A 24,701-nucleotide genomic window follows, 5' to 3' on the forward strand; every position below is an offset into this window, starting at 1 on the left:
GGTTTCCGCTTCCGGCCGGGACTGGGCCTGGCTCCGGGGCTGGGGCTCCGTCCCGCAGCAGCCATGAGCTTCGGCTTCGGGTCGGGCGCGGCGGGCAGCGGCTTCGGTTTGGGCACACCGAAGACGACCGGCACCACGGCCACGACGGGCTTTTCGTTCTCCACGCCCGCCGCTTCGGGGGGCTTCAGCTTCGGCAGCACGGCCCAGACGCCGGCCAGCAGCCAGCCCTTCTCCTTCAGCAAGCCGGCCGCCGCCACGCAGCCCCCCAGCTTCAGCTTCGGGACGCCGACCACGGCGACTGCGGCTCCCACAACCACCGTGTTCCCTCTGGGGTGAGGGGCGCGGGGCCGACGGGCCCCGGGGAGCGGGTGCTGGGCGGCCCTGGGCGCTGGGGAGCACTGGCAGGGGCTGCCCAGATGGGCTGTGGAGGCTCCTTCTCTGGAGACATTCCAACCCAGCTGGAGGAGTTCCTGTGTGCCCTGCTCTAGGTGGTGCTGCCCTGGCAGGGGGGTTGCACTGGCTGAGCTCTCCAGGGGCTGCCCAGATGGGCTGTGGAGGCTCCTTCTCTGGAGACATCCCAACCCAGCTGGTTCCTGTGTGCCCTGCTCTAGGTGGTGCTGCCCTGGCAGGGGGGTTGCACTGGGTGAGCTTTCCAGGCCCCTCCCAGCCCTTGAGACTCTGTGTTTCTGTGGGCGATGCCCCTGGGAAGTGCAAGTAATTACTGCAAGTAATTCTCAGGCAGCAAACCCCTTACTCTTGTGCCCCAATTGACTGGAGCACTCTGGGAAGCATCTTTAGTGCAATGTGTTTGTGTCAGTGCTGCCTTTTTTCAGATGGGCATTGAGAATGAGCTGTTTCACATTTTGGTCTGTAATTGGGGTATGGATGCTTGCATGAAGAAATGATACAGCTTTGTGTCTCAGCATGAAACATCTTGTCCTTTGATCCAAATGTGGAGCACTCAGAATGTTTCTTCAGCCAAGTAGGACCATTTTGTCCTTGGGAGGGGCTGTAAGCTTGGAAGTGATTCTTCCAACCTGCTGTTGTTGAAGCTTGCCAGATGGGAGCAGTGGGAAGGGAGCTGCAGTGGGGACTGGCACTAAGAGTTAGTTGAAAAATATAGTCTTATATAGAAGAAGTGCAAAAGGGGGTGTGAGAGCTGAGAGAGTAAGCAACTTCACTTACACTGCTATAAATGTCTTCTGGTGCCTGGCTGGGTGAAGGTAATTTAAGAGGGAGTTAGTATAAAGAGACTGAAGAGGACTTCAGATGACAAGGGTTGTGGTGTAGACATTGCCAAATTTGCAACACACCCCTGACTGAGTGCATGGCCTTTGGAAGGGTGATTTCTGCTGGCAGCAAACTGTTAGAAAGCCTTGAAATTGAGTAGATATTCATCTCCAACAGATTGGCTTCTTTTCTTCTCTAGGATGAATGCACCAAAGTTAAGCTTTGGAGGCAGTGCTGCAACACAAGCTACTGGAATCGCAGGGGGCTTTGCATTTGGTAGGTCTGCACCAACCAGCGTGGCCTCGAGTCAAGCAGCAGCCCCTACTGGCTTTGTGTTTGGATCTGCTGGCACCACCAGCAGCAGCAGCAGCAGCACCACCACAGCTCAGTCTGGGACAACTGGAGGATTTACTTTTTCCAGTGGTAGCACAACTCAGGCTGGCACAAGCACCTTCAACATCGGCACCGCAGCTCCCCAAGCACCATCCACCGGGCTGACCTTTGGGACAGCAACTGCTGCCACCACTGCTGCCACCTTGGGAACTGCAACCCAGTCAGCAGCCCCCTTCAGCCTTGGGGGACAGACCACAGGTGAGTGCCAGGGCTTCAGATGGCTGCTGTAGTCAGGAAGCCTGTCAGCACAGAGGATAGCTGGGGATGGTGTGGAGATCCACAGAGTCTCAAGGGCTGGAAGGGGCCTGGAGAGCTCACCCAGTGCAACTCCCCTGCCAGGGCAGCACCACCTAGAGTAGGGCACACTTGAGACATTCCAACCCAGCTGGATGAGTTCCAGAGAAGGAGCCTCCACAGCCCATCTGGGCAGCCCCTGCCAGTGCTCCCTCACCTCAACAGGGAACAGCTTTGTCCTTGTGTCTCTTTGGAACCTCAGTTTGTTGTCTCTTGTCCTGTCACTGGCCATCCCTGAGCACAGCCTGGCTCCAGCCTCCTCACACCCACCCTTGATGCATTTGTAACCATGAATTAGATTCTGCAGCCTCCAGCTGCTGCTGGTGACAAATGAAGCTGCAATTGATGGGTTTTCTGAGATGCTTGCCTGGGGTCACCTGTGATGAATGACAACTGCTGGTGAGCCTTTGAGTTTAGAGAGTGAGACTGAAATAGTTCTGCCAATGTGTGTAGAAAGTGCTTGTTGCATTTGAAGCCCTTCTAAAGTGTTTTGAATGGGTTTGCTGGTGCAGAGGGAAGGGGCTGGGAGTGATGGGGAGGAGGTGCTGCAGGATGAGCCTGGCCCACAATGCCAAAGGTCACCTCCCTGATGGCAGGAACCTGCCCCCTCCTGCAGAGCTTTTGGTCTACTTGTTGGTGACAGTGCCTGCCTTGGAGGGAAGGTCAGCAGCTCTGGGGCAGGGTGATGCTTGTCTGTGTCAGCATTATTCTTGGAAATCTTTTTTACACAATGCCTGTGTTAGCTCCAGTTCATTTCTGGGACAGTACAAGAGTACTTACCACACCAGCTCCAGAGGGAACTGCTGCAGAGAGGCCAGTGCAGGGCCACCCAGATGCTCAGGGGACTGGAGCATCTTCCTTGTGAGGAAAGGCTGCGGGCCCTGGGGCTGTTCAGGCTGGAGAAGAGGAGACTGAGGGGGCAGCTCATTCATAGCTCCAAATCTCTCACTGGTGGGTGTCAGGAGCTTGGGGCAGCACTTTCTCTCTGTTGTATCCAGTGGCAGGACAAGGGGTGATGGGATGAAGCTGCAACACAAACAGTTCCATTGAAACATAAGGAGAAAGTGTTTCAGTGCTGAGGTGAGGGAGCCCTGGCCCAGGCTGCCCAGGGAGGGTGTGGAGGCTCCTGCTCTGGAGCTCTTCAAGACCCTCCTGGCCATGTTCCTGTGGGAGCTGCTTTGGCAGGGGCTTGGGCTGGATGAGCTCTAAAGGTCCCTTCCAACCCCCACCATGCCGTGAGTCTATGACTGAATAACATTGTTTTTCTTATACTCCTACCCCTTCTACCTTGACTGTTGTGATCAGCAGAACCCACAGTGTCTCTGTAGTAAAACAACTGTAATTTCCATTTCCTTCTGCTTGTTGCAGGTCTAAGCTTTGGATCATTGACTTCAACAGCAGCCACTAGTGCACCCACAGCAACGCTGACTGCCAGTACCAGCCAGGGACCTACTCTGGCCTTTGGAAGCAAACCTGGAGGTAGGAAACTGTTTCAGGAAATAATTACTTGAGACTTGGTGAATCTGCTGTCCTTCTGGGAATAGTTTTCTAAGCTGGAGTCTGGTAATGAGCTAGAAGTGCTTGTGAATTTGCAAGAGCATCAGTGATCTGTGGCAGTTCATACAGCCATTCACCTGAGCATCCCATGCTTTTGATTGTGTTCCCTGTGCCTTGTTCTCTTCTGTAATTCTTGCTTGAGTGCAGTGGGAAGGAGCCAGGGGTTTCAGGGGTACATTGTAATAAAGATAAGCCTGAAGTAGAAAACGAGGAGGAGTAGTTTGAAGCCCTTCCATCCTCAAAAGCCTGGTGGAAATGGGCAGATGTGTGTCCCCTCCTCAGCACGCCTCTTCTGAAATGGGTGAGAGCTTGCTGTGGTCTGGTTGTACAAGGTAGATGCTTTTTCTTTTTGCAGTAACATCCACAGCTGCCACAACTGCAGCCACCACCACAACCTCCATTCTTGGCACAACAGGGCCTACCCTGTTTTCATCTATAGTGAGTTCTTCAGCACCGACGTCGTCTACCGCCACAGGCCTCTCACGTAAGTCACAACATGCAGGTTTCATCTGTTAGGGGAATAAATGAGCAGCATGGTTGGTGGCAGCTGGTAGTGGTGGAGCTGTAGATGCTGGGGTAATAGAGAATTCAGAAGACCAGCTCTTCTCACTGTTTGCCACCTCCCCTCTTTGCAAACTGTCTTCAAAGGTGAGGCGTGAGAGTTTTGTTTAAGCTCAAGCACACTTTAGATTCAGAGTGGGCAAGCAACACAGGGCACTTTTAGCTGTTTTGGTGTTTCTCTGGGTAGTACCACCACAAATTAGCTTTCTAGTGGTGTTTTAGCTACTGTCTTGTTTTAGCTACTTGTCCTTGAGTCTGGTTATGTCAGTCCTTGACTCTTGCATTAAGTGTTTGCACGTCTTTACAGTGGCCTGGGATGGTAGAGATGCAGGGTGCCAAAAACAAATATTCCCACTACTATGTGCTTGCAAGTTTCCCTGCTAATAACTGGCAAGTTTCCTCTTGCAAAATGAGTTTCATGGCAGCAAGTAGTGTCAGTTTTCTGATAGCTTTAAAGGCAGTAGCCCAGGTTTGAAGACAGTCCTAACAGCTCCCTTTCTGAGTCTTCAGTGAGGCATTAACACTTCAGTTTCTTTTGATTATGGAAACTAGCTACAGCCAGTGTTGCTCTTTACCAGGGTTAATGCTACTGTTCCATACACCATGCTGTCCTACCCCTACCTCTAAGAATTTAGGCAGCTGCTCCCAAGGCCCTTCACAAGTTTTATGTTAAAGCCATGCTAATTATGTTTAGCTGATGAGCTGCTGCAATTTGTAGATGCCACGTGCAGCAGTTTAATAACTTCTGTTTTGCCTAGCACTGCAGCACTTGCATTGCTACTCTAATTCCAAAACTGACCTTAATCTTAGTGTTTAAGAATGCTTTTAAGCAAGTGGGTGTTCTCTGTTTATCAGGGTATCTGAAATTTGTTGTTAGATGCTAATAGGGGGGTTGTTCCCAGGCAGCTGAGATGTGACCAGGGTGTTTCCTGTAGTATGTGCAATGGTATTGCTTTAGCTGTAGGCTTGTGCAGAGATTGCCTTTGCTGCCTGACAGTGTCCAGAAACCTTGGCTTCTCTTAGCATTTGATAGCAGTTAAATGTTAGATAATTCCAAACAGGTAAAGAGAAGCAATGGTAGCTTGGCACCAGGGTTGATAAAGTTGCCTGGAAGAATAACAATGATCCTCCTTAACACAAATACAGAGCAGACAGAGATGGGTGAGCAGGCAAGGGTAGAGCTTTTCAATGGGATGCTGTGTTTAATGGGTTATGCAAACTCTTAATATTGTCTTCTGTTTCCAGTTACTGCCCCTTCCACTGGGACAGCCAGTCTTGGATCACTTGGCTTTGGACTGAAGGTTCCTGGAACAACAGCTGGTACAACAAGCACTGCCACTAGTAAGAACTAGATGCTGAAAGTAGCTGAAGGGAAGGGAGCTCCACTAATGGGGCCACACTAATGTAGCAGTGCAGCAGTTCTAATTTCCAATGCTCTCCACATCTTTCCCTGATCCTCTTTTCCCATCTCCCCAAAGGCACAGTTACCTATGACTTCTGAGAGCCTGGCCACACACAGCAAAGGGACTGGGTTGAAGGAAGGCCCCTGGGCTTTGATGTTTAATCTGGATCAAGTCAACTAAATAGATTGACTGCCCCTGTTCTGGCCTGCCTGTGTAGTACAGAATTGCCCTGATGGATGAGGGAGAGGTGTCCAGATGGGGGAAGGGAGAGGGACTTTTAGGGAGAGAGGTTTTATGATTCAGTTACACCCCATTCATCTGTTTCTTCCATATGATGAGTTCTGAAGTGTTGGGTTTTATTAACTCTCCTTCAAAAGCAAACAAAGCAGAGATGAGTGCTGTTTGTGTCAGCCCTCGTGTGAAAACCTGCAGTGGCATCTGCTGCTGCACAGTGGTTGGGTTTGGGACTGCACATCCTTTCCTGCATGGGGTTACCAGTCAGTTTTCAGCATGATGACATGGCTGCTCAGCTCTCAAGGTCTTTCTCAAGCTTGTTTCTGATGTGACTGTGAAGAGTTTGAGCTTGGTGCCTAAAAGTGCTGTGTGAGTGGCTGACAGTAGCGTCTGATGGCTGCTCTTAGTTTTGTGAAAACCTGGAGATCCCACCTCTTGCCAAGATGCAGGAGAGGAACTGGGTTTGCTGATAGTTGTTAGGTCTAATAGTAAAACATGAGACTGAGAGGGATGTGTGGGCAAATGTCCAGGGCTGCCAGTTCCTCACTTTACTGGACCTACTAGCTGGGTATGTACAGTGCACTGCCTTTGTGTCAAGGTGCCCTTCATTCCCTTCCTGGCAGACATAGGATTTGCTTTCTGTGTAAGGGACCTATTTGAGTTCATATTGCCCAGTGTTTGGAAGTGTGTGCTGGCCTGTTCTCCATGTGTTAGATAGCAGATGTGTCCTGTTGCTTGACTTGCATCTCTTCTTTCAGGCACTACTACTGCTTCTGGCTTTGCTTTGAATCTTAAGCCATTAACTACAACTGGTGCCATTGGAGCTGTGACTTCTGCAGCTGCCATCACCACCACCACAGCCAGCAGGTGAGTGTGTTCCAGCCAGCCTCTGCCTCTTTGGAGGAGAAGCTGTTATTAGTGATGGGATCCTGGGGGGGAAGGAGGGATCTTATCACCTTTATAGTTTGGGGTTTGATCTTTTTGCCTTTGTGGCACTTCCTCCCAGTGCCCCTCCAGTGATGACTTATGCCCAGCTGGAGAGTTTGATAAACAAGTGGAGCCTGGAACTGGAAGACCAAGAGAAACACTTCCTCCACCAAGCCACACAAGTGAACGCCTGGGATCGGACGCTGATAGAGAATGGAGAGAAGGTCAGGCAATGTCCAGAGGAACCTGATTTTGCTTGCTTAGATCCTTAAAGGCCTTCAGGGTTAGAGATGCAACATCTAGTGGGACTTTCCCATCTGTATTTTACAAGCAGAATTGGATTTGTGTGCTCTTAAAAGACTCGCTTGTGTGTCTGTACTGGGCTACAGGCACTGAAGCTTGGAAGTCTGTTCTGTGAGCTTACACCATGCTAACAACTTCCCTTAGGGTGAAGCTTTCAAGGCCAAACTTCCACTGTTCCATTTCTGGTCTGGAGATCTTTATGGAACCATTTCTTGTGTCTGGTAGACGTTGGTATGGTGCTGGCTTCCTGTTCCACCACTCTCACGAGTTCACTTTGGAGTTTCACAATGTAATTAAGTGTCTTGTGTTTCCAGATTACTTCATTACACAGAGAAGTAGAGAAAGTGAAACTTGATCAGAAGAGGTATGAAACTATGAACACTTGATGGCATTGTTTGCTTTTTGCATGCTCCTGTGTTTGTGGTGTGGCAGATGTAGAGCTCACAGAACTTTTGAGTTGAGTAGTTAATGTTTTTCCTTTTCAGACTGGATCAGGAGCTAGACTTCATTCTGTCACAGCAGAAAGAGCTTGAAGACTTGTTGACCCCTCTGGAGGAGTCTGTGAAGGAACAGAGTGGGACCATCTACTTGCAGCATGCGGATGAAGAACGGGAGAGGACGTAAGGCAGGAAGCTCCTTGGAGCGTGTGATGAGCAGGCTGATGTGGTGGGGATCAGTCAGCAAGAAGCAGTGTTGGGATACATAGAATCATAGAATGGTAGGGGTTGGAAGGGACCTTTAGAGATCATCTAGTCCAACCCCCCTGCAGAAGCAGGTCAACCTAGATCAGGTCACACAGGAACATGTCCAGGCGGGTCATGAAGACCTCCAAGGAAGGAGCCTGCACAACCCCTCTGGGCAGCCTGTTCCACTGCTCTGTGCAGTATTGATCCATCAATGGCCTTTGTCAAATATGTAATCCTGTTTTATGCATGGCAACTTAGATTTTATGCATTAGAAACAGGGGAGTGGTGACTGGAAACCCTCGAGTGGGCATGAGGAGCTCTTTAGCTGTTGGGTCTAAAATGGTCTCAGAAAACTGGTGATTATTTAGCTAGTGTGACTGGGAGTGGGTTTGCTGAAGTACAATATTCTGCCCTTTGTTCCCACATGTTGTGCAGCTTTAAACTGGCTGAAAATATCGATGCTCAGTTGAAGCGGATGGCACAAGACCTGAAGGACATCACTGAGCACCTGAACACATCCCGAGGCCCAGCAGACACCAGCGACCCGGTAAACACAACCTTTCCTTGTTTGTTGGTAGGAGACAGAGGATATTGAAACAGTTCTAACTCTTCCATTTGTCTGAATGGAATGCATGGTGAATGCTGCTTGTAGCTTTAACCTTGGAGGAGTAGTTTGTCCCTGAGTTGGATCTCTTCTGGGTAAAACTACTCTGACACAATCCAGGCTGAGTCACCTACGTGCTCTGCACTCCTCTTAAGAGTTTTCAAGGTCTTTCGTTCTGGTGTGAACTCTGGTTATTTGCTTGTCTAATTTTACCCTGGATTACAACTTGTTTTAGAGGCCTGTCTCAATGTTGATGTGGTTACCTCCTCCACTGCCTGCATCTTTCTGGGGCAAACCTAAATCTTGTTCAGGGTGCCATCTGTAGCAGCTGATCCTTTTTCCTCACACTGCTTTTGTATCCTCATGAAAACAAGATCTGAATTACCAGCTCTTTCTGATTATGTATTAAATGGATCTCAATATTCCTTGAGGGTTTACTGAGAAGCTCTTTTTCAGACACAATTTCCCTTCAGTGTTGCAGACTTGATTCTGGTTTTTTCCCCATTCCTTTTTGCTTTTGCCACCTCAAGCCCAAGATGATTAATGTGGTGATGTTTCCTATGTCTGAATTGGAATTAGCCTAAAGCCACAGGTGTGTGCTCTAAGCCAGTCTGTTTTCTTGATGGTAAAGAGAAGCAAAGCAACACAGTTGCTGCACACTTCCCTGGGAAGGTGGCTGCTCAGTGAGTGGAGCTGTACATATGAGAGATCTGATTGCATCACATTCCAAAGGCAGGGACAGGCAGGCTGGCTTTTACTGCTTTTAGATTTTATGTAGTGTAACAAAGGACTTGTACCTTCTCTTTCTCTTCAGCTTCAGCAGATCTGTAAAATCTTGAATGCTCACATGGATTCACTGCAGTGGATTGACCAGAACTCAGGTGAGTGTCATCCTGCAGCTCTTGGGGAATGTAAATAGAAGGTAGCATGTGTTTGAAGTGGGTTTGGAATGTGAAGGAGTTTCTGAAGATCCCTGAGGAGTCTTCTCCTCACCTCCAATGACACTGTCCTTTCTGTGCTCAAAATCTCTTGATGTGCATTAAAGGCCTCTGCTGAGAAGTAATTCCTGGCAACTGCTACTGTTTCACAAAAAGCACTGCTTGCAGTGCCTCAGTGCAGAGCAGAGGACTGAAAAACCCTGTGCTGTGTTTTCTCAAGCTAAGGGTGAATATTTCAGCTTCTAAAATGTTTGTGAGTAGGAAAATTGGTGAGGGATGTGTGTGTGTGTGGTGAGTGTTCTCTGCTTCCCCCTCCTTCAGCAAGCCCCCTCCAGGCCAGCCTGAGCAGCAGGCATTTATCTGCAGGTGTGGAAATGGCACAGAAGTCGTGGGAGATGAAATGCAAAGCAGGAGATGCACTCAACAGTGAAAACTCGATGGTGTAGTTACTGTTGTTTCTTGTCCTGGATTCACCCTTTACTAGTATACCCCGGTGCCATACCCAATCAAGAAAGGAAGTTTTCGGAAGGGAGCGCCTCCTTGTGAGGGATTCGGGAATTGTGCACGGGTTTGGTGTGATGTTTGCCGCCACAGGGGGGCGTGGCAGAACAAAGCAGGACAAAGCAGGGCTCCTCTCACCAGCACGGCATCCCTCTGCCTGCCTGCAGTGCTGTGAAAGTGCCCGCTCCCAGTGCACTTCTAGAGCGAAAGCGGGCATCCTGCTGTGTTCAAATAGGAGTGTTGGCTTAGGGCAGGGACTGAAACTTCCACATTCCAAACCTACCTTCACTGGGAAATCTGCTGCAGCTCCTGTGGCAGCAGAATTCTGACTTTACAGAACTTGTGTGCAAATAGCAACCTGCTTCCTTTAGATTTCCCTAGAAGGGAGACCCATTTTTTCCTGCCATTCAGTACCAAAGAAGCTGCCTTATCAGTTAACAGTGATTCATTGTGTTTGCTGGGAAATGTACAACTAAAGGAAGAGTTGAGCTGTGGTTCACCTTCAAACAAGAAGGAAGCAATATGGCTAAGAAATTGCAAGGTTTTAAAAGAGGTTAATGCATCTCCCTGCTTCTGTGGGGTTCTTGGAGAGGAGCTTCTGTTGCTGTGTGCACTTAGTGGAAAAATGATACCATGTTGGGGTAAGCCTTCACACAGCCTGGGAAGGAAACATTCCTTAACTTGCTTTTTGTCTTAGGAAACCAAATCAAAACCCCACAAAACTAGAACTAGGACATCTGTGCTGTAGGTGATATTACCAGGTTTGTCTCCTGTGGAACACCTGCAGGACTGTTTCCCAACAGCCAGTTTCTGGGCACACTCATATTCACAGAGTCTCAAGGGCTGGAGGGGGGCTGCAGAGCTCATCCAGTGCAACCCCCCCAGCCAGAGCAGCAGCACCTAGAGCAGGGCACACAGGAACCAGCTGGGTTGGAATGTCTCCAGAGAAAGAGCTTCCACAGCCCATCTGGGCAGCCCCTGCCAGTGCTGTCTCACCTCAACAGGGAACAACTTTGTCCTTGAAAAGTGACAAACTGAAATGTGTTGCTTCATCTCTTACTGCCATATTCTGGGTTTGGCATGCTGCACAACATAAACCCCAGCCTGGACTGGCTGTCTCCAAGCCCCAGGCTGTAACATCATGCTGTGGCCCTGTTGGAGAGCCTCTGATAAGCTTTCACAGAATGAAATTAGAAATTGCCTTAGCTTGTGCCCGGGATGTTTTGTACCTTGCCATGACTGGTGCATTTAAACTTGCTGATCAGTCAGTGTCTTCTGTGTATCCAAAGCAGAGATGTGCAAATAACAGCTGATCTGTGTTGTGACTGCTAGTGCTCTGCAGCCTTTCTGTGCACTCACACCATCCTCCTTTTTGCTGGATATAGTGTACAGCTTGTTATGGCTGTGTGACACCCTGCCAGAAAATGTCTGTATACTTCTCACTGCCAGTCAGTGGGGTCTCAACCAGCTTCAGAATTGGGCACAGAGGAACCTGCTGAGGTTCACCAAGAGCAAGGGCAGAGTCCTGCAGCTGGGGAGGAACAACCCCCTGCACCAGGCCAGGCTGGGGATGACCTGCTGGAGAGCAGCTCCAGGAGACAGACCTGGGAGTGCTGGGTGATAAGAAACTGCCCATGAGCAGCAACGTGGCCTCGTGGGCAAGAAGCCAACGGCAGCCTGGGGGCATCCAGCAGAGTGTGGGCAGCAGGGCCAGGGAGCTTCTGCTCCCCCTCTGCTCTGCCACAGCTGCTGAGGCCTCAGCTGGAGTCCTGTGCCCAGTTGTGGGCTCCCCAGCTGCAGAGGGACAGGGAACTGCTGCAGAGAGGCCAGTGCAGGGCCACCCAGATGCTCAGGGGACTGGAGCATCTTCCTTGTGAGGAAAGGCTGCGGGCCCTGGGGCTGTTCAGGCTGGAGAAGAGGAGACTGAGGGGGCATCTCATTCATAGCTCCAAATCTCTCACTGGTGGGTGTCAGGAGCTTGGGGCAGCACTTTCTCTCTGTTGTATCCAGTGGCAGGACAAGGGGTGATGGGATGAAGCTGCAACACAAACAGTTCCATTGAAGCATAAGGGAAAACTGTTGGAGTGTTTGAGTGAGGGAGCCCTGGCCCAGGCTGCCCAGGGAGGGTGTGGAGGCTCCTGCTCTGGAGCTCTTCAAGACTCTCCTGGACACGTTCCTGTGTGACCTGTTCTCGGTGGGACCTGCCTGACTCTTTACAACCTGTGTGTTTATAGGTGTGCAGTTCACCCCCAAGGAAATCTCACTTTCCTTGCTGATGTGGATTGAAGAGGAGGCAAAAGCTGGCAGTAGCTTTTTTCAGACAGGCCATCACAAGATCAGTTTTGTTCTCAGCTCCAGCACAAAGCTCTTGCCTCATGTGTCACTGAGAACTGAGACAATGAGATGATTCTTTTCCTCTTGTGGATATCATTTTCTGCCAAATGTTTTCTCCAGTTCAAACCCAACTCTAAAGCTCGCTGCTTTGGGTTGTTTTCCTTTTTTATTGAGGTTTTTCTAAGCAGAATTTGTTAGTGCTGGGGCAGGGGCATCTGTAGAAATAAGCCACTGAAAGTGAGCCAGCTGAGACTGAAGCTGCTGGAGAATCGTTGTGCAATTGGCACGTGGCTGAGGGAAGACAGAGGACTGCTGCTGGGTGTCTGTAAAATCATTGTCTTACTAAGACTTGCCAATGAAACCTCTTTCCTTCTGATACAAGAAACTGTAGTCCAGGTGATTGATATCCTGCTAATTGATTGGAGATGTTGAGCTGTGAAGCTGCAGCTGCTAAAGATATTTACTGGAACAAGTCTGAGTAATTCCAGTACCAAGGGGGGGGTCTAAAGTCAGTCTCTGCCAAACGGGAGCTTTTGAGTCCTACTTTGTCATGCTGCTGTACTGCAATACCCAAGCTACCCAGCAGTGTCTAATAAGAGCTGATGATGAGCTACAAGACTGATTCCTTTCCATGCAGGCAAACAAGAAATGTCAAGCAGCACGTGGTGAAAAGGAGACAATGGTGATGGAAAACGTCCGAGGGGAGAAGCAGCCCCCGACCTCTGAGAGGAAAAGGAGATACTGGAGAGTGAGAGATGCAAAGCAAGGAATAGCAAAGTGTGCTGATAAAGTCAGCCAGCTCTCTCGGGAAAAGGAACGCTGCAGCAGCTCTACGAAACAGAGGTACTTGTGAAACAAAGGTGCTCTGCTGTGTGACCTGAGCGAAGGATGGAAAGCAGCATCAGAAGAACCGCACTGCTGGTTTGCTGCCGGGCTCAGTGGCAGAGGCCTGTTTTCACTTGAGGCTGCTGCAGAGCTGTGACAGCCCCTCTTCTCCAAGGGAAGGGGAGGAAGCTACTGAGTTCTCACTGTCATCTTTTGGAAGTTCCTTTTCATATTTCCCTGGCAATAGCAAATGATGGGAAACAACAGGGGCTTTTTCTGCCAAAACTGAAGAGACTGCTTGTTGCAGACGCCTGGATTGTGAGATGGCCCTTGGAGATTCCCAAATGGTGGGGATCCCCAAGAAACCTGTCCCTGGAGATGCCCACCAACGCTCCCCCAGCCATGACCCTGCGTCCTGGAAGTTTCAGCTCCTGGCCTGCCCTGAGGTGAGGGCATTAGACAAACATGTCCTGCAGCTGGCACCGAGGTACCTGCGGAGCGAGTGCAGCCAGATGCAGTGGCTGATGCTCAATGCCCTCATCACCACCTGCGACGAGCCCTCGAAGGTAGGCAGGGGGCAGCCGGCTGGAGCCGTGCTGGGGGCGTGGGGCTGGGTGAGGGGAGCTGGGGGACATGCAGCTGGGGCTTGGCTGTGCTTTGGGAGCTCTGGCAGCTCCTGCCAGCCCTCCTGCCTCCCTGCTGGCCTCCCCAAGTCCCTTGAGGCAGGCCTTTGGCTTCTGGCTCCCGAGGCAGCAGCATGGGGTTGAAGCACTGGAGTGATTTTGGCAGTGCAGCTTTTCACGGCTTCACCACAAGCATCGTGTTGCACACAGGCCAAAAGCATGTGGATCCTGCAGGAAAGCCTCCTGGAGCTACTGCAGGACCTAGATGACGAGGTGGTCGAAACGAACCTCTCCTTGCTCAAAATGATGCTCCAGGCTGCCAACAGCCCAGTTTGCAGCACCCTCGTTCTGGAGCTGACTGGGAGGCTCCAGCCACTCTTTCACCACGTAAGGCTTTGTGCCCCCCACCACAGGCACTGGCTGCTGCCAGGAACCTTTGTGCTCTGTGCATTTTCAGAGCCATGCCCAGGTGGGCCTGCAGCAGCCGGTGCTGAGCTCTTGTCCTCTTTCTTTTCCACCAGACCACCAGCAGTGTGCAGCTGCTCTCCCTTGAGCTCTTCCAACGTCTGATGCAGTCTGTCAACAAAAAGGAAAGACAGCCGATGAAGACACGGGTGTATGAGAACGTGATCGAACTGCTCTGCCTCCTGCATGCCGAGAGCCCGGAGGTGGCAGAGGTGAGGATCTCTGACCTGCCCATGTCCCTGCGGGAGGTCCCCAGGGCCAGGAAGGGCCATGAGCTTTGCCCGGGTGAGAGGACGCCCGTCCTGTGCCCTGGGCAGCGGTAGCATCTCCCTGCTGTGTGTGTCTGCAGGCCTCTCGGGTAACCCTGCTTGGAGCTGCCGCCTTCCTGAAGAAGAGGAGGCTCAGAAAGCTCCTGGAGAAGAGGAAGACATTGGAAGTGGGCAAGTACCTGGTAAGGATGGTCCCCAAGCAGCAGCCCCAGCCTGGGCAAGCTGTGCCCCTGCCCACTGCCACAGCCCGTCCCGGGCACAGGGCCACGGTCGGTACCAACCCTTCCCTTTGTCCCCTGTCCGTCTGCAGCTGTCAGGGTGCGGCAGCAGAGCCGCGCACTATGTGCAGCAGGCAGCGCGGTGCCTTTGGAGCCATCAGCAGCCCATACGAGAGGCGGCCGTCAGGTTCCTGGGTGAGACACAGCCCCTGTCCCTCCCTGCCCCGCTGCAGCTCGGCCCCAGCCCCGGCTGTGGCGCGGCCGCAGGAATCAGCCGCGTGGCTGCGGAGCCGCGAGTGCCCGGTGCAGGGCCCTGGCGCCCGCGGGGCTCCCTGCGCCCTGTGCCAGCCCTGCCCTGCGCCTGGCGCTCGCTCGCCCGGGGAAGAGCCTGGGCTCAGCCCTGCCAAGGGGAGGGGGGCGTGTGGCCGGGCTGCAGGGACCTGTGAGGCAACTGTGCCGCTGGGGCACTGACCGACTGTGCGTTCGCAGGGCTCGCCGGGCAGCACCTGAGGGGGCATCAGGAATTGCTGCAGCCCATCCATGAGGGTGAGTGAGGGCAGCGGGGCGGCAGCGGGGACTGGCAGGGAGGACGAGAGGCCCTGGGAAGGGAGCTGCGGCCCCTGCCCCGGCCAGGGAGAGCAGAGAGAGATGTCAGGAGCACGGGGGGTATTCGGCACCTTCCGGCTGATGCCGTTGGGCCCGGCTCCCTCTGGGCTGTGGGAACAGCTGGGGGTTGCCCTGGCAGGAGGGGTTCCTGGGGTGAACACAGGCTCTGATCTCAGCTCTGTTCCTCTCTGTTGCAGCCCTTGAAAACCTGCCAGAAGACACCATCTCGTCAGTAGCAAACCTGGCAGCTCAAACGCAGTGCACCCTGAGAGATGCAGAGAGAGCAGCTCCCTCCAGACTCAGCCTGCGAGAGTGGCTCCGCAGGGCCTGGAGCAGACGGCCTTCTCTCTGGGCCCGTCGCTGACCGGGCAGCTGCAGCTCTGAGCGGGGCCCATGCCAGGGGCTATTCCATGAGCTCCTCCCTGTGCTCCATGGCAAACCTTGGACCTACCAGCAGTTTTCTTTTGCATCGTTGCTCAGTAGTTTAGACACCGAGTTTAGCACTTGGGTTTCTTCCAGTTTGTGTACGTTTGATTTTCTGGCTTTCTTCACCCTGTGAGAACCATTTTCTACAGCTGGAAACTCTTTGTTACCCTTCGTGTCAACAAACCTGGATTTGTTCCGTGTTGTTTGAGGGACGCAAAGTGCTTTGGTAAAAACAATAAAGCTCCGTCATCAAACCTTAACCAGTGCTCCCCATGTCTGGCCTGTCACGTTTCAAGCAGTAGCTCAAGAAGTCCCAGGGACGGACAGAGTTCTTCAAACAGCATGACAGAACCAAATATTTGTAGGTACAAATATGACTTGGACCAGCCAGCTTGAATAAAGATGGTGGGGACAAGTTAATGCAGCTGGCAAGCTACTTCCAACTATCAGAAACAGGTGCTGCAAGTTAATCAGTTGGGCCCTGGGTGATCACATGGGCAGAAGCAGCATATAAGGAAGTAGCCAGCCAAGGAAGGGTGGCTTTGAGTCCCTCTGTTGGTTGCACTGTGTTGGCTGTGTATGTGTCTGCAGGTGCATTACCCAGCCTCTCTACATCTTTGAATGAATCTTGCTTGCACCGTTACAACAGGAAGGTGTCCAAGTGGGTTTGGAAACCTCCCAAGAAGGAGCCTCCACACCCTCCCTGGGCAGCCTGGGCCAGGGCTCCCTCACCTCAACAGGAAAGAAGCTTTTCCTTAAGGGGAATTGTTTGTGTTACAGCTTTTGTTCAATACCCCCTGTCCTGTCACTGGACACTACAGGAAAAACCCTCCCTGCTGCCTCCTCTCCTTGGCATGCAGCTTTCAGCACTTGTAAGTATTAACGAGGTCCCCCCTCAGTCTCCTCCAAGCTGAACTGTCCAAAGTCCAGCAGCCTTTCCTCAGAAGGAAGATGCTCCAGTCCCCTGAGCATCTGGGTGTCCCTGCACTGGCCTCTCTGCAGCAGTTCCCTGTCCCTCTGCAGCTGGGGAGCCCACAACTGGGCACAGGACTCCAGCTGAGGCCTCAGCACATGTGGCAGAGCAGAGGGGAAGCAGAAGCTCCCTGGCCCTGCTGCCCACACTCTGCTGGATGCCCCCAGGCTGCCATTGGCTTCTTGCTCAAGAGGCCACGTTGCTGCTCATGGTCTGTTATCACCCAGCACTGCCAGGACGTGCAGCTGACCTGGGGCCTGTGCTGGAGGATGGCTTCAAGCCCAGTCAAAACAGCTTTATGAAGGGCAGGTCCTGCTGGACCAATCTGATCTCCTTCTATGACAAGGTGACCTGCTTAGTGGGTGAGGGAAAGGCACACAGGAACTTGTCCAGCTGGATTGGAATGTCTCCAGGGAATGAGCCTCCACAGCCCATCTGGGCAACCCCTGCCAGTGCTCCCTCACCTCAACAGGGAACAAGTTTGTCCTTGTGTCTCTTTGGCACCTCTTCAGTTACAGCTTGTGCCTGTTGCCTGTTTAGTGGTGACATTCAGGATGAGTTGTTGCATCACCTTTCCAGGGATGGAGGTCAGGCTGACCAGCCTGTGGTTTCCTGGCTCATCCTTCCTGCCCTTGTTGCAGCCTGCAGTGACATTGGCCTGTCTCCAGCCCTCAGGCACCTCGCCTGTGCTCCATGATTGATCAAAAATGATGGAGAGAGGCTCAGCAATCACATCAGCTGCTCCCTCAGCACTCTCGGATGCATCCCGTCAGGACCCATTGACTTATGAGCCTCAAGCTTGGCCAGCAAATCTTTAACTTCTTCCTCTTCCACCCAGGCCAAGTGCTCTGCTGTCCAGGCCATCCTACTGTCCTTGCTGGACTGGGCTTCCCGAGGGCTGGCCTTGTCTGTACAGACTGTAGCAAAGAAGGCATTCAGTAGTTCGGCCTCTGCATCCCCTGTCACCAGGGCACCCTCTGTGTTCAGCAGTGGGCCCACGGCGCCCCTCATCTTCCTTTTGCTGTTGATGTCATGACAAACACCTTCTTGCTTTGCTTTACTTTCTTGGCCAGGTTGAATTCTAGAAGGGCTTTGGCCTTCTTGGTGGCACCCCTGCATGCTCTGGCAATGTTGTGTACTCTTCCCAAGAAGCCAGGCCCCGTTTCCACCTCTCAGAGATGGCTGCTTTCGGCCTGAGCTGTCCCAGCAGATCCTTGCTCACCCATGGAGGCCTCCAGCCTCCGTTCCTACATGTGGGGACACACTGATCCTGGGCTTGGAGGAAGTGGTGCTTGAAGCATAGAATTCAACTATTTCATGGCCAAAGCCTCTCATTGCCCCTCCCAGGACTCGTTTTGAGGGTGCAAAACCTTAGATTTCAGGACCATCACTTTCAGACACAAACCCTAATTTCAGAGTTCACAGCCTCAAGTTTAATTCCAAAGCCAGGTGCCCCCCATGATGCCATCCCCCTTGCCCCTTCCCGTGCCCCCCATGATGCCATCCCCCCTTCCTGTGCCCCCCACAATGCCATCTCCCCTTCCTGTGCCCCCCCATGATGCCATCCCCCCTTGCCCCTTCCCATGCCCCCCATGATGCCATCCCCCTTCCCGTGCCCCCCATGATTCCATCCCCCCTTCCCATGCCCCCATGATGCCACCCCCCTTCCCGTGCCCCCCATGATTCCATCCCCCCTTCCCGTGCCCCCCATGATGCCATCCCCCTTCCCGTGCCCCACACTGGGCGGCAGCTCAGAACGGGGCCCTTTGTGACGTCACCCCCAGCGCAGGGCCTTTGGCAGCAGCCGCCTGCCCCAGCCAGTGTCTGTTGAGACAGCCATGGGGCAGGTCAGGAGCAGGGAGCTGAAGAGCGCCCTGAGCCAGCGCAGCTTCTCTTTGACACAGTCCCTGACAATCTCCGAGAGACGAGGCGCCTTGCAAAGGCTTCGCCATTCCCGCCCTGACCGCATTCGTGCGTCCTGCCAGAGCGTGCCGACAGTCGCCAGCTCCTCGAAGGGAGCTGGGAAGGAGGATGGGGCTCCCGGCGCTACGAAAAAGAAACTCAAGCACAGGGTGACATGGGACGAAACCCTGGTGTATGCGATGAGTGAGAGTTCTGAGTCATCAGAAGACGGTGAGTGAGGGGCTCCAGCATCGCAGCCTCTGTCCCCGAGAGCCCCGGTGTCGTGGTCTGGCCCAGCCAGCACAGCAGCACCACGACAGTCTCTCGCTCGGTGCCCCCATCCACCCCCACCCTTGTCAGGATGGCAGAGGCCTCAGTGAAATGGTAGTAAAAAGATAAGCAAGGTTGTTGTGGATTGAGACAAGGGCAGGGAGGGCTCGCTGTCAGTTATGGTTAAAGGGTAAGACAGACTCCAGCACTCGACTGAGAGAGGAAAGCAGGAAAGTTTATTCAAGTTTATACAGCTGTGGATATTGGGTCCCTTCCTTGGGACACGGCCTCCTCCTCTCTTTCATCACTGACCTTGGAGTCCGCGTGGTTGTTTCTCTCGCTGTTCCCACTCCTTGCACCACCACCAGCCCGAAGGAAAAGAAAAGGCAGAGAAGGAAGAAGATGGAGGAAGATGGAGGAAGAAACCTCCTCTTCCAGCTTCTTCTTCAAAAGTGATGGTGGAGGTGGCTCATTGGCTCAGCCCCGGCAGTAGGTCTGGCTCAGAGCTGGGGAGAGTTGTGAGCAACTTCTCACAGGAGCCATCTTTACAGCCCCTTCCCCCTTACGAGAAGAAGCTATCATGCCAAACCACGACACCCGGGGAGGCTGTGCCCAGGAAGGGGGCATGGGGACAAAGGGCAGAGCTCCTTCCTCTGCCCACTCCTGCCTGCAGCTCTGCTCTACAGCCCTCCCTGCTCTTCCTCCTCTGCTAGGTCCTGTATCACATTTGCAGAAGAGAAGGTCCGTCTTGGCGGCCATCGAAGCCATGCAGGACACCAGCACCGAAGACGAGCAGGGGGCCAGGAGGGTGCTGAACGAGGCCATGAGAGAGCCTGACTCCTGGATGGGTGATGTAAGTAGCCTCTGGCTGAGCTGCCCTGCCCTCGAGGCCTTTGCTCCTGCTTTTGCCTTGCCTTGCCTCTCCGAGAGGGGTGGGAAGGGGCAGCTGAGGAAAGGGCCGCGCTCCAGACAGTCCGTGTCCCCTCCAGGTGTCAGACGTCGTCAGCTCCATCCACAAGAGCTTGGAGAACACCAGCAAACTGGCAGCCCGGCGGAGCCTGATGGGCCTGATTGTCCCGCTGGCCCACAGCAACCCCATGGCGCTGGTTGACAGCATGTCCAGCCAAATCCCACTGTCTGACAGGTATCAGCCCCCCCAGCCCCGAGGAGCAGGGCCCACCGCCCCTGCACACTTGCCAGCCACCACGCTCCTCCCTGCCCCACGGGGAACCCCCTCCCCTCAGCCTTCTCCTGCTTGCCCACGGGCCAGGGGCCTTGGGCAGGGCCAGGGCTGCGTGACAGCCCCGCTGACCAAATGCTCTGGACTTGGCAGCGCCGGCCTGGCCATGTGGGAGACGCTGCTGCTCCAGGACGTGGCACTGCCGGACTTCTTCCACAAGCTGCTGGATGTCGCTGACGATTGGAACCGGCAGCTGGGCCCTGAGGAGCAGCAGACCAAGGACGTGAAGCAGATGGTAAGGAACCAGCCCTGGCTGAGGACAAGAGGCTGCTGATGGTCAGAGGGCAGGAGGAGTGGGCAAAGCTGCCGTGCGGTCCTGCGCGGGCAGGGCTGCCCCGGGACCCTGCTCCGAGCTGCCCGTGGGAAGCAGGAGCCCCACAGGCTCTGCCCCTCTCTCACCACTTTGTCTCTTTGTCTCAGGTGCAAGAGTTCGACGCTGAAGGGAAGAGCACTGACCTCCTGCAGCTGCTCCAGAAGTACCTGAGGAGCCCAGAGATGAGGGAGAACCGCGTGTTGGTGCTCGCGGGTCTCCGCGCCCTCTCACGGAGACATCAGACGGTGAGCGAGGTGTCGAGTGGAGCCACGTTGGCCCACACGGAGGTTTAGCCCTGGCTGGGGGTCAGGAGGCGGGGGGACGGCTCCAAGCGCCCTTCCTGCCGTGGACGGGGCTGGTGGGTGCCTGGGGAGCTTTCCAGGGTCAGGGTTCCCCAGCCATCTGCCCCGCTGGGGTGGTTGGACAAAGCAGCGGCTGAGCATCGCACAGGGAGTCTCTGCTGCCCTCCCCTGGCCCTGCTCCTCTGCCTGCCACGGCCACCACCAGCCAGGAGCCCGCTGCAGCGACTCCTGTGCCGGGAGCCGGGGGGAGCCTTGTGCTCAGCGGCCAGAGCACGTTGGCCAGGGTGGGTGGTCTTTGCCCCGCCTCACAGGAAATCTCTGCTTCACCCAGGCAAAAGAAATGGTGTTCCTGCTGCCAGATATTGCAGAGACGCTGCAGGATGCCAACATGGAGGTGAGGGCTCGGGCCCTGGCTGTCCTGCAGAACGTGATGTTTCACCTGGAGGGACAGCTCGCCAGCTGCATCGCCGTCCAGCTCTTGGAGCCGCTGCTGCCGCTCTTTGACGACGTAAGGCCTCTGTGGGAGCTGAGCCCAGAGCATCTCCCCTCCCATCGGCCTCCCTCGTGCTTCTGCTCATCCTGCCCTGCCCTCCTCTCTGCCAGGAGTGCCTCCAGCTGCGGCAGCTCTCCATCAGCTTCTTCCAAGAGCTGGTGGGGACTGTGGAGCGCCAGGACATGAAGAAGATGAAGAGCCATTTGAGGAGGGCGCTGGTCCCGCTCTACTTCCGCAGCAGCGACCATTGTGAGAGCGTGGCCGAGGTACAGATTGCAAAGCGGGCCGGCGATGCGGGGAAGGGGGAGAAGAGACCCCGGGGGTGGCCGAGGCTCATGGGTGGGGGCTGCTGGCAGCTGGCACGGACGTTGCCCACCCTGCCTGCCCTGGCGCAGCAGCTCTCAGCAGCCACTGCCCGTGGCCACCCGGGGCCTGAATGCACCCCATGGGCTTTCCTGATTTCCCCAGGGGTGCGGCCGGTGGGGTCCATCTGCCCAGAGCAGCCCAGGCCTTTAGTGGCCTAAAGGCCCCTGGACGTGCCCCTGGCAGGTGCCGCTGGCTCCGGCCCGCCCCAGTGTCTCTGGGACGGCCCCTCAGCTCTCCGGGATCTCGCTGCTGCTGGCCGGCAGCACCAGGCAGCTGCGGTGCTGGCTGCCCCATGTCCCTGCCCCGGGCACTGCCCCCCGCTCGGGCTCTGCCTCTCCCCATACGGGGCTGGGAACAGCAGGCCGCCTGGCCAAGAGGAGCGGGACGCCGGCTCTCCTTCCCCAAGCCGTGATGCCAGTTCCCATCCTCTGCTGCTCTGCAGGTGGCTCAGCACACCCTCCTGGCTGTGATGGACGTCCTGCGGTGCAAAAAGCCCACGCGCTTCATCGGCTCCGAGGACTCGTGGAGGATCCCAGAGTGCCTGGTGAGGACAAAGGCCCGGGCCCGCAGCCTGGAGCCCTCCAGCACAGAGGCCCCAGGGGCTCTTCTCCAGCCACGCTCCCCTCCCCACCCCGCAGGCCGCTGGAGGAGACCCCAGTCCTTTTGGCAGCCCGGACAGATGGGCAGAGGGGTCTTGGCACCCCAGAGCCGCCTCTGCCGGCGGCTCCGTACCTCGGCCCCACAGGCCTCTGCTGGGCAGATGGCCGTGCCCGGGCTGGGAAGGGGATCAGCGGGAGAAGGGACTGCTCTGGCCGGCAGTGGAGGGTCCATCCCAGCCTCTTACTCTCTCCAGGTGAGGAAGGACAGGCGAAGAGCTGACATGTACCTGCAGCAGAGCCTGCGGTACCTCCAGGACTCGCAGGGCAGCGTGCGAGCGGCGGCCATCAGGTTTGTGGGTGAGTTGCAGCCCCCAGAGCCCCTCTCCTGGCAGCCCGGCCCCGCTGCTGCCGGCAGCGAGGGGCAGCTGGGGACGTGCTGGGCGGCAGCAGCTCTGACGGGGCTCTCTGCTCAGGGGTTGCTGCGCGATTCTCCAGGGACAGGAGCGAGGAGAGGCTGAGAGAGATCCACTGCGGTGAGTACGGCTGGGGCTGGGACGGCCCTTCCTTGCTCTGCCCCAGGGAAACGCTGGCAGGGCAGAGGAGAGGCTTGGGAGCTCTGAGGCCTTCCTGAGCAGCAGCTCCCAGCACATGCCCTGGTGCCACGTGCTCCTGCTGCCAGGGCGAGAGCCGCGTGGGGCCGGCAGGGTCTGGAGGGGCTGCCCGGGGCGGCCATACACAAGCCATGGGGGTTCATCCCGGCCCTTTCTCCTTCTGCCACAGCCCTCCAGGCCCTGCAGACAGACCCTGAGCCCTCCATCTGCTGCCTGGCCACTCAGACCCGCTGGATCCTGCCGTCTGCAAGGCAGCAGCGCTCGCTGCGGAGCTTGTGTGCCAAGTGCTGCTGGTGCTTCCAAGCCAAGCGCCGGTACGTCTCTGCTGGGGAAAGTGACTGAGTTTGATGTTTTGTGGTCAGGGTTTGACATGACAGCCGTTTCTGGGAAGGGGGAAGGGGCTGTAAAGATGGCTCCTGTAAGAAGTCGCTGGAAACCCTGCCCAGCTCTGAGCCAGCCCCACTGCTGGGGCTGAGCCAATGAGCCGCCTCCACCATCACTTTTGGAGAAGCTGGAAAATGACGGTTCTTCCTGTTTCTTCCTCCTCCTGTCCCTCCTTCTTCTCTGTCTGCTGGCGATGCAAGGAGTGGGAAGAGTGAGAGAAACAACCACGCGGACTCCAAGGTCAGTGAGGAAAGAGAGGAGGTGTGAAGAATCCACGCCAGAGATGTTCCCCAAGGACTGTGTCCCGTGGTTGTCATTTTCTCATCATCCTGCTCCCTTTTTGCTTTTGTTCCGTTCTGTTTCATGTTGGTAGCAGAATAAACTTTCCTCCTTTCCTCTCTCAGTCGAGCACTGGAGCCTGTTTTGCCGGGAACCGTAACGGGCAGCCAGCCCTCCCTGCCCTTGTCTCCATCCACAACAACCTTGCTTCTCTTCCTCCTCCCTTTTCACTTCCTTCCCAGCTGCACTCTGGGAAGAGGGGCCTCAGATGCCCTGCAGGTGCTTTGGAAGACAAATGACTCCCAAACACCGTCCCTCAGAGTGCAGCAGAGGCCAGGAATGGAGCAGCTCAGCACACTCAGAGGCCATGGGAAGGACACCTTGTAACTGGGCTGGTTGTTCCAGCTTTAAAGAAAACACACAGTTTTTCAGGTAGCCACGTTTCAGAAGAGAATTTCACTTCAGCAAGGCTCAGAAGGGCCAGAAGTGCTGCCACCACCGACTGTGGTGAGAGCTCTGCTCTGATGGAGCTTCTGCACCCCCTCTCCTCTGCCACATGTGCTGAGGCCTCAGCTGGAGTCCTGTGCCCAGTTGTGGGCTCCCCAGCTGCAGAGGGACAGGGAACTGCTGCAGAGAGGCCAGTGCAGGGCCACCCAGATGCTCAGGGGACTGGAGCATCTTCCTTGTGAGGAAAGGCTGCGGGCCCTGGGGCTGTTCAGGCTGGAGAAGAGGAGACTGAGGGGGCAGCTCATTCATAGCTCCAAATCTCTCACTGGTGGGTGTCAGGAGCTTGGGGCAGCACTTTCTCTCTGTTGTATCCAGTGGCAGGACAAGGGGTGATGGGATGAAGCTGCAACACAAACAGTTCCATTGAAGCATAAGGGAAAACTGTTGGAGTGTTTGAGTGAGGGAGCCCTGGCCCAGGCTGCCCAGGGAGGGTGTGGAGGCTCCTGCTCTGGAGCTCTTCAAGACTCTCCTGGACACGTTCCTGTGTGACCTGTTCTCGGTGGGACCTGCCTGACTCTTTACAACCTGTGTGTTTATAGGTGTGCAGTTCACCCCCAAGGAAATCTCACTTTCCTTGCTGATGTGGATTGAAGAGGAGGCAAAAGCTGGCAGTAGCTTTTTTCAGACAGGCCATCACAAGATCAGTTTTGTTCTCAGCTCCAGCACAAAGCTCTTGCCTCATGTGTCACTGAGAACTGAGACAATGAGATGATTCTTTTCCCCTTGTGGATATCATTTTCTGCCAAATGTTTTCTCCAGTTCAAACCCAACTCTAAAGCTCGCTGCTTTGGGTTGTTTTCCTTTTTTATTGAGGTTTTTCTAAGCAGAATTTGTTAGTGCTGGGGCAGGGGCATCTGTAGAAATAAGCCACTGAAAGTGAGCCAGCTGAGACTGAAGCTGCTGGAGAATCGTTGTGCAATTGGCACGTGGCTGAGGGAAGACAGAGGACTGCTGCTGGGTGTCTGTAAAATCATTGTCTTACTAAGACTTGCCAATGAAACCTCTTTCCTTCTGATACAAGAAACTGTAGTCCAGGTGATTGATATCCTGCTAATTGATTGGAGA

At 54.6% G+C, this 24,701-nt stretch overlaps 2 protein-coding genes across 4 annotated transcripts; both read left to right on the forward strand.

The window, feature by feature from the left end:
- The first annotated feature begins 27 nt into the window (after positions 1-27).
- On the forward strand, positions 28-23,253 carry LOC133626644 (nuclear pore glycoprotein p62-like). Of its 3 annotated transcripts, none has more exons than XM_062007072.1 (12): positions 28-332; positions 1,430-1,821; positions 3,286-3,396; positions 3,830-3,958; positions 5,281-5,376; positions 6,431-6,539; positions 6,679-6,823; positions 7,217-7,266; positions 7,388-7,522; positions 8,024-8,135; positions 9,007-9,073; positions 23,051-23,253. In XM_062007072.1, the coding sequence occupies exons 1-12, from the start codon at positions 64-66 to the stop codon at positions 23,221-23,223; spliced, it is 1,788 nt and encodes a 595-aa protein (XP_061863056.1). In that variant the 5' UTR covers positions 28-63; the 3' UTR covers positions 23,224-23,253. The 3 variants fall into 3 exon arrangements, with proteins under 3 accessions (XP_061863056.1, XP_061863058.1, XP_061863057.1); XM_062007074.1 differs by lacking the exon at positions 23,051-23,253 and adding an exon at positions 12,603-12,707; XM_062007073.1 differs by lacking the exon at positions 23,051-23,253 and adding an exon at positions 9,497-9,637.
- Positions 12,719-15,636, forward strand: LOC133626648 (uncharacterized). Its single transcript, XM_062007083.1, has 7 exons — positions 12,719-13,356; positions 13,624-13,800; positions 13,935-14,090; positions 14,228-14,329; positions 14,458-14,560; positions 14,855-14,911; positions 15,169-15,636. Exons 1-7 carry the CDS (start codon positions 13,114-13,116, stop codon positions 15,333-15,335), a joined length of 1,005 nt encoding a protein of 334 aa, XP_061863067.1. The 5' UTR covers positions 12,719-13,113; the 3' UTR covers positions 15,336-15,636.
- Positions 23,254-24,701: the final 1,448 nt, after the last annotated feature.

The sequence above is a fragment of the Colius striatus genome, chromosome 13, assembly GCF_028858725.1.
Source record: "Colius striatus isolate bColStr4 chromosome 13, bColStr4.1.hap1, whole genome shotgun sequence".
Classification (NCBI taxonomy): domain Eukaryota; kingdom Metazoa; phylum Chordata; class Aves; order Coliiformes; family Coliidae; genus Colius; species Colius striatus.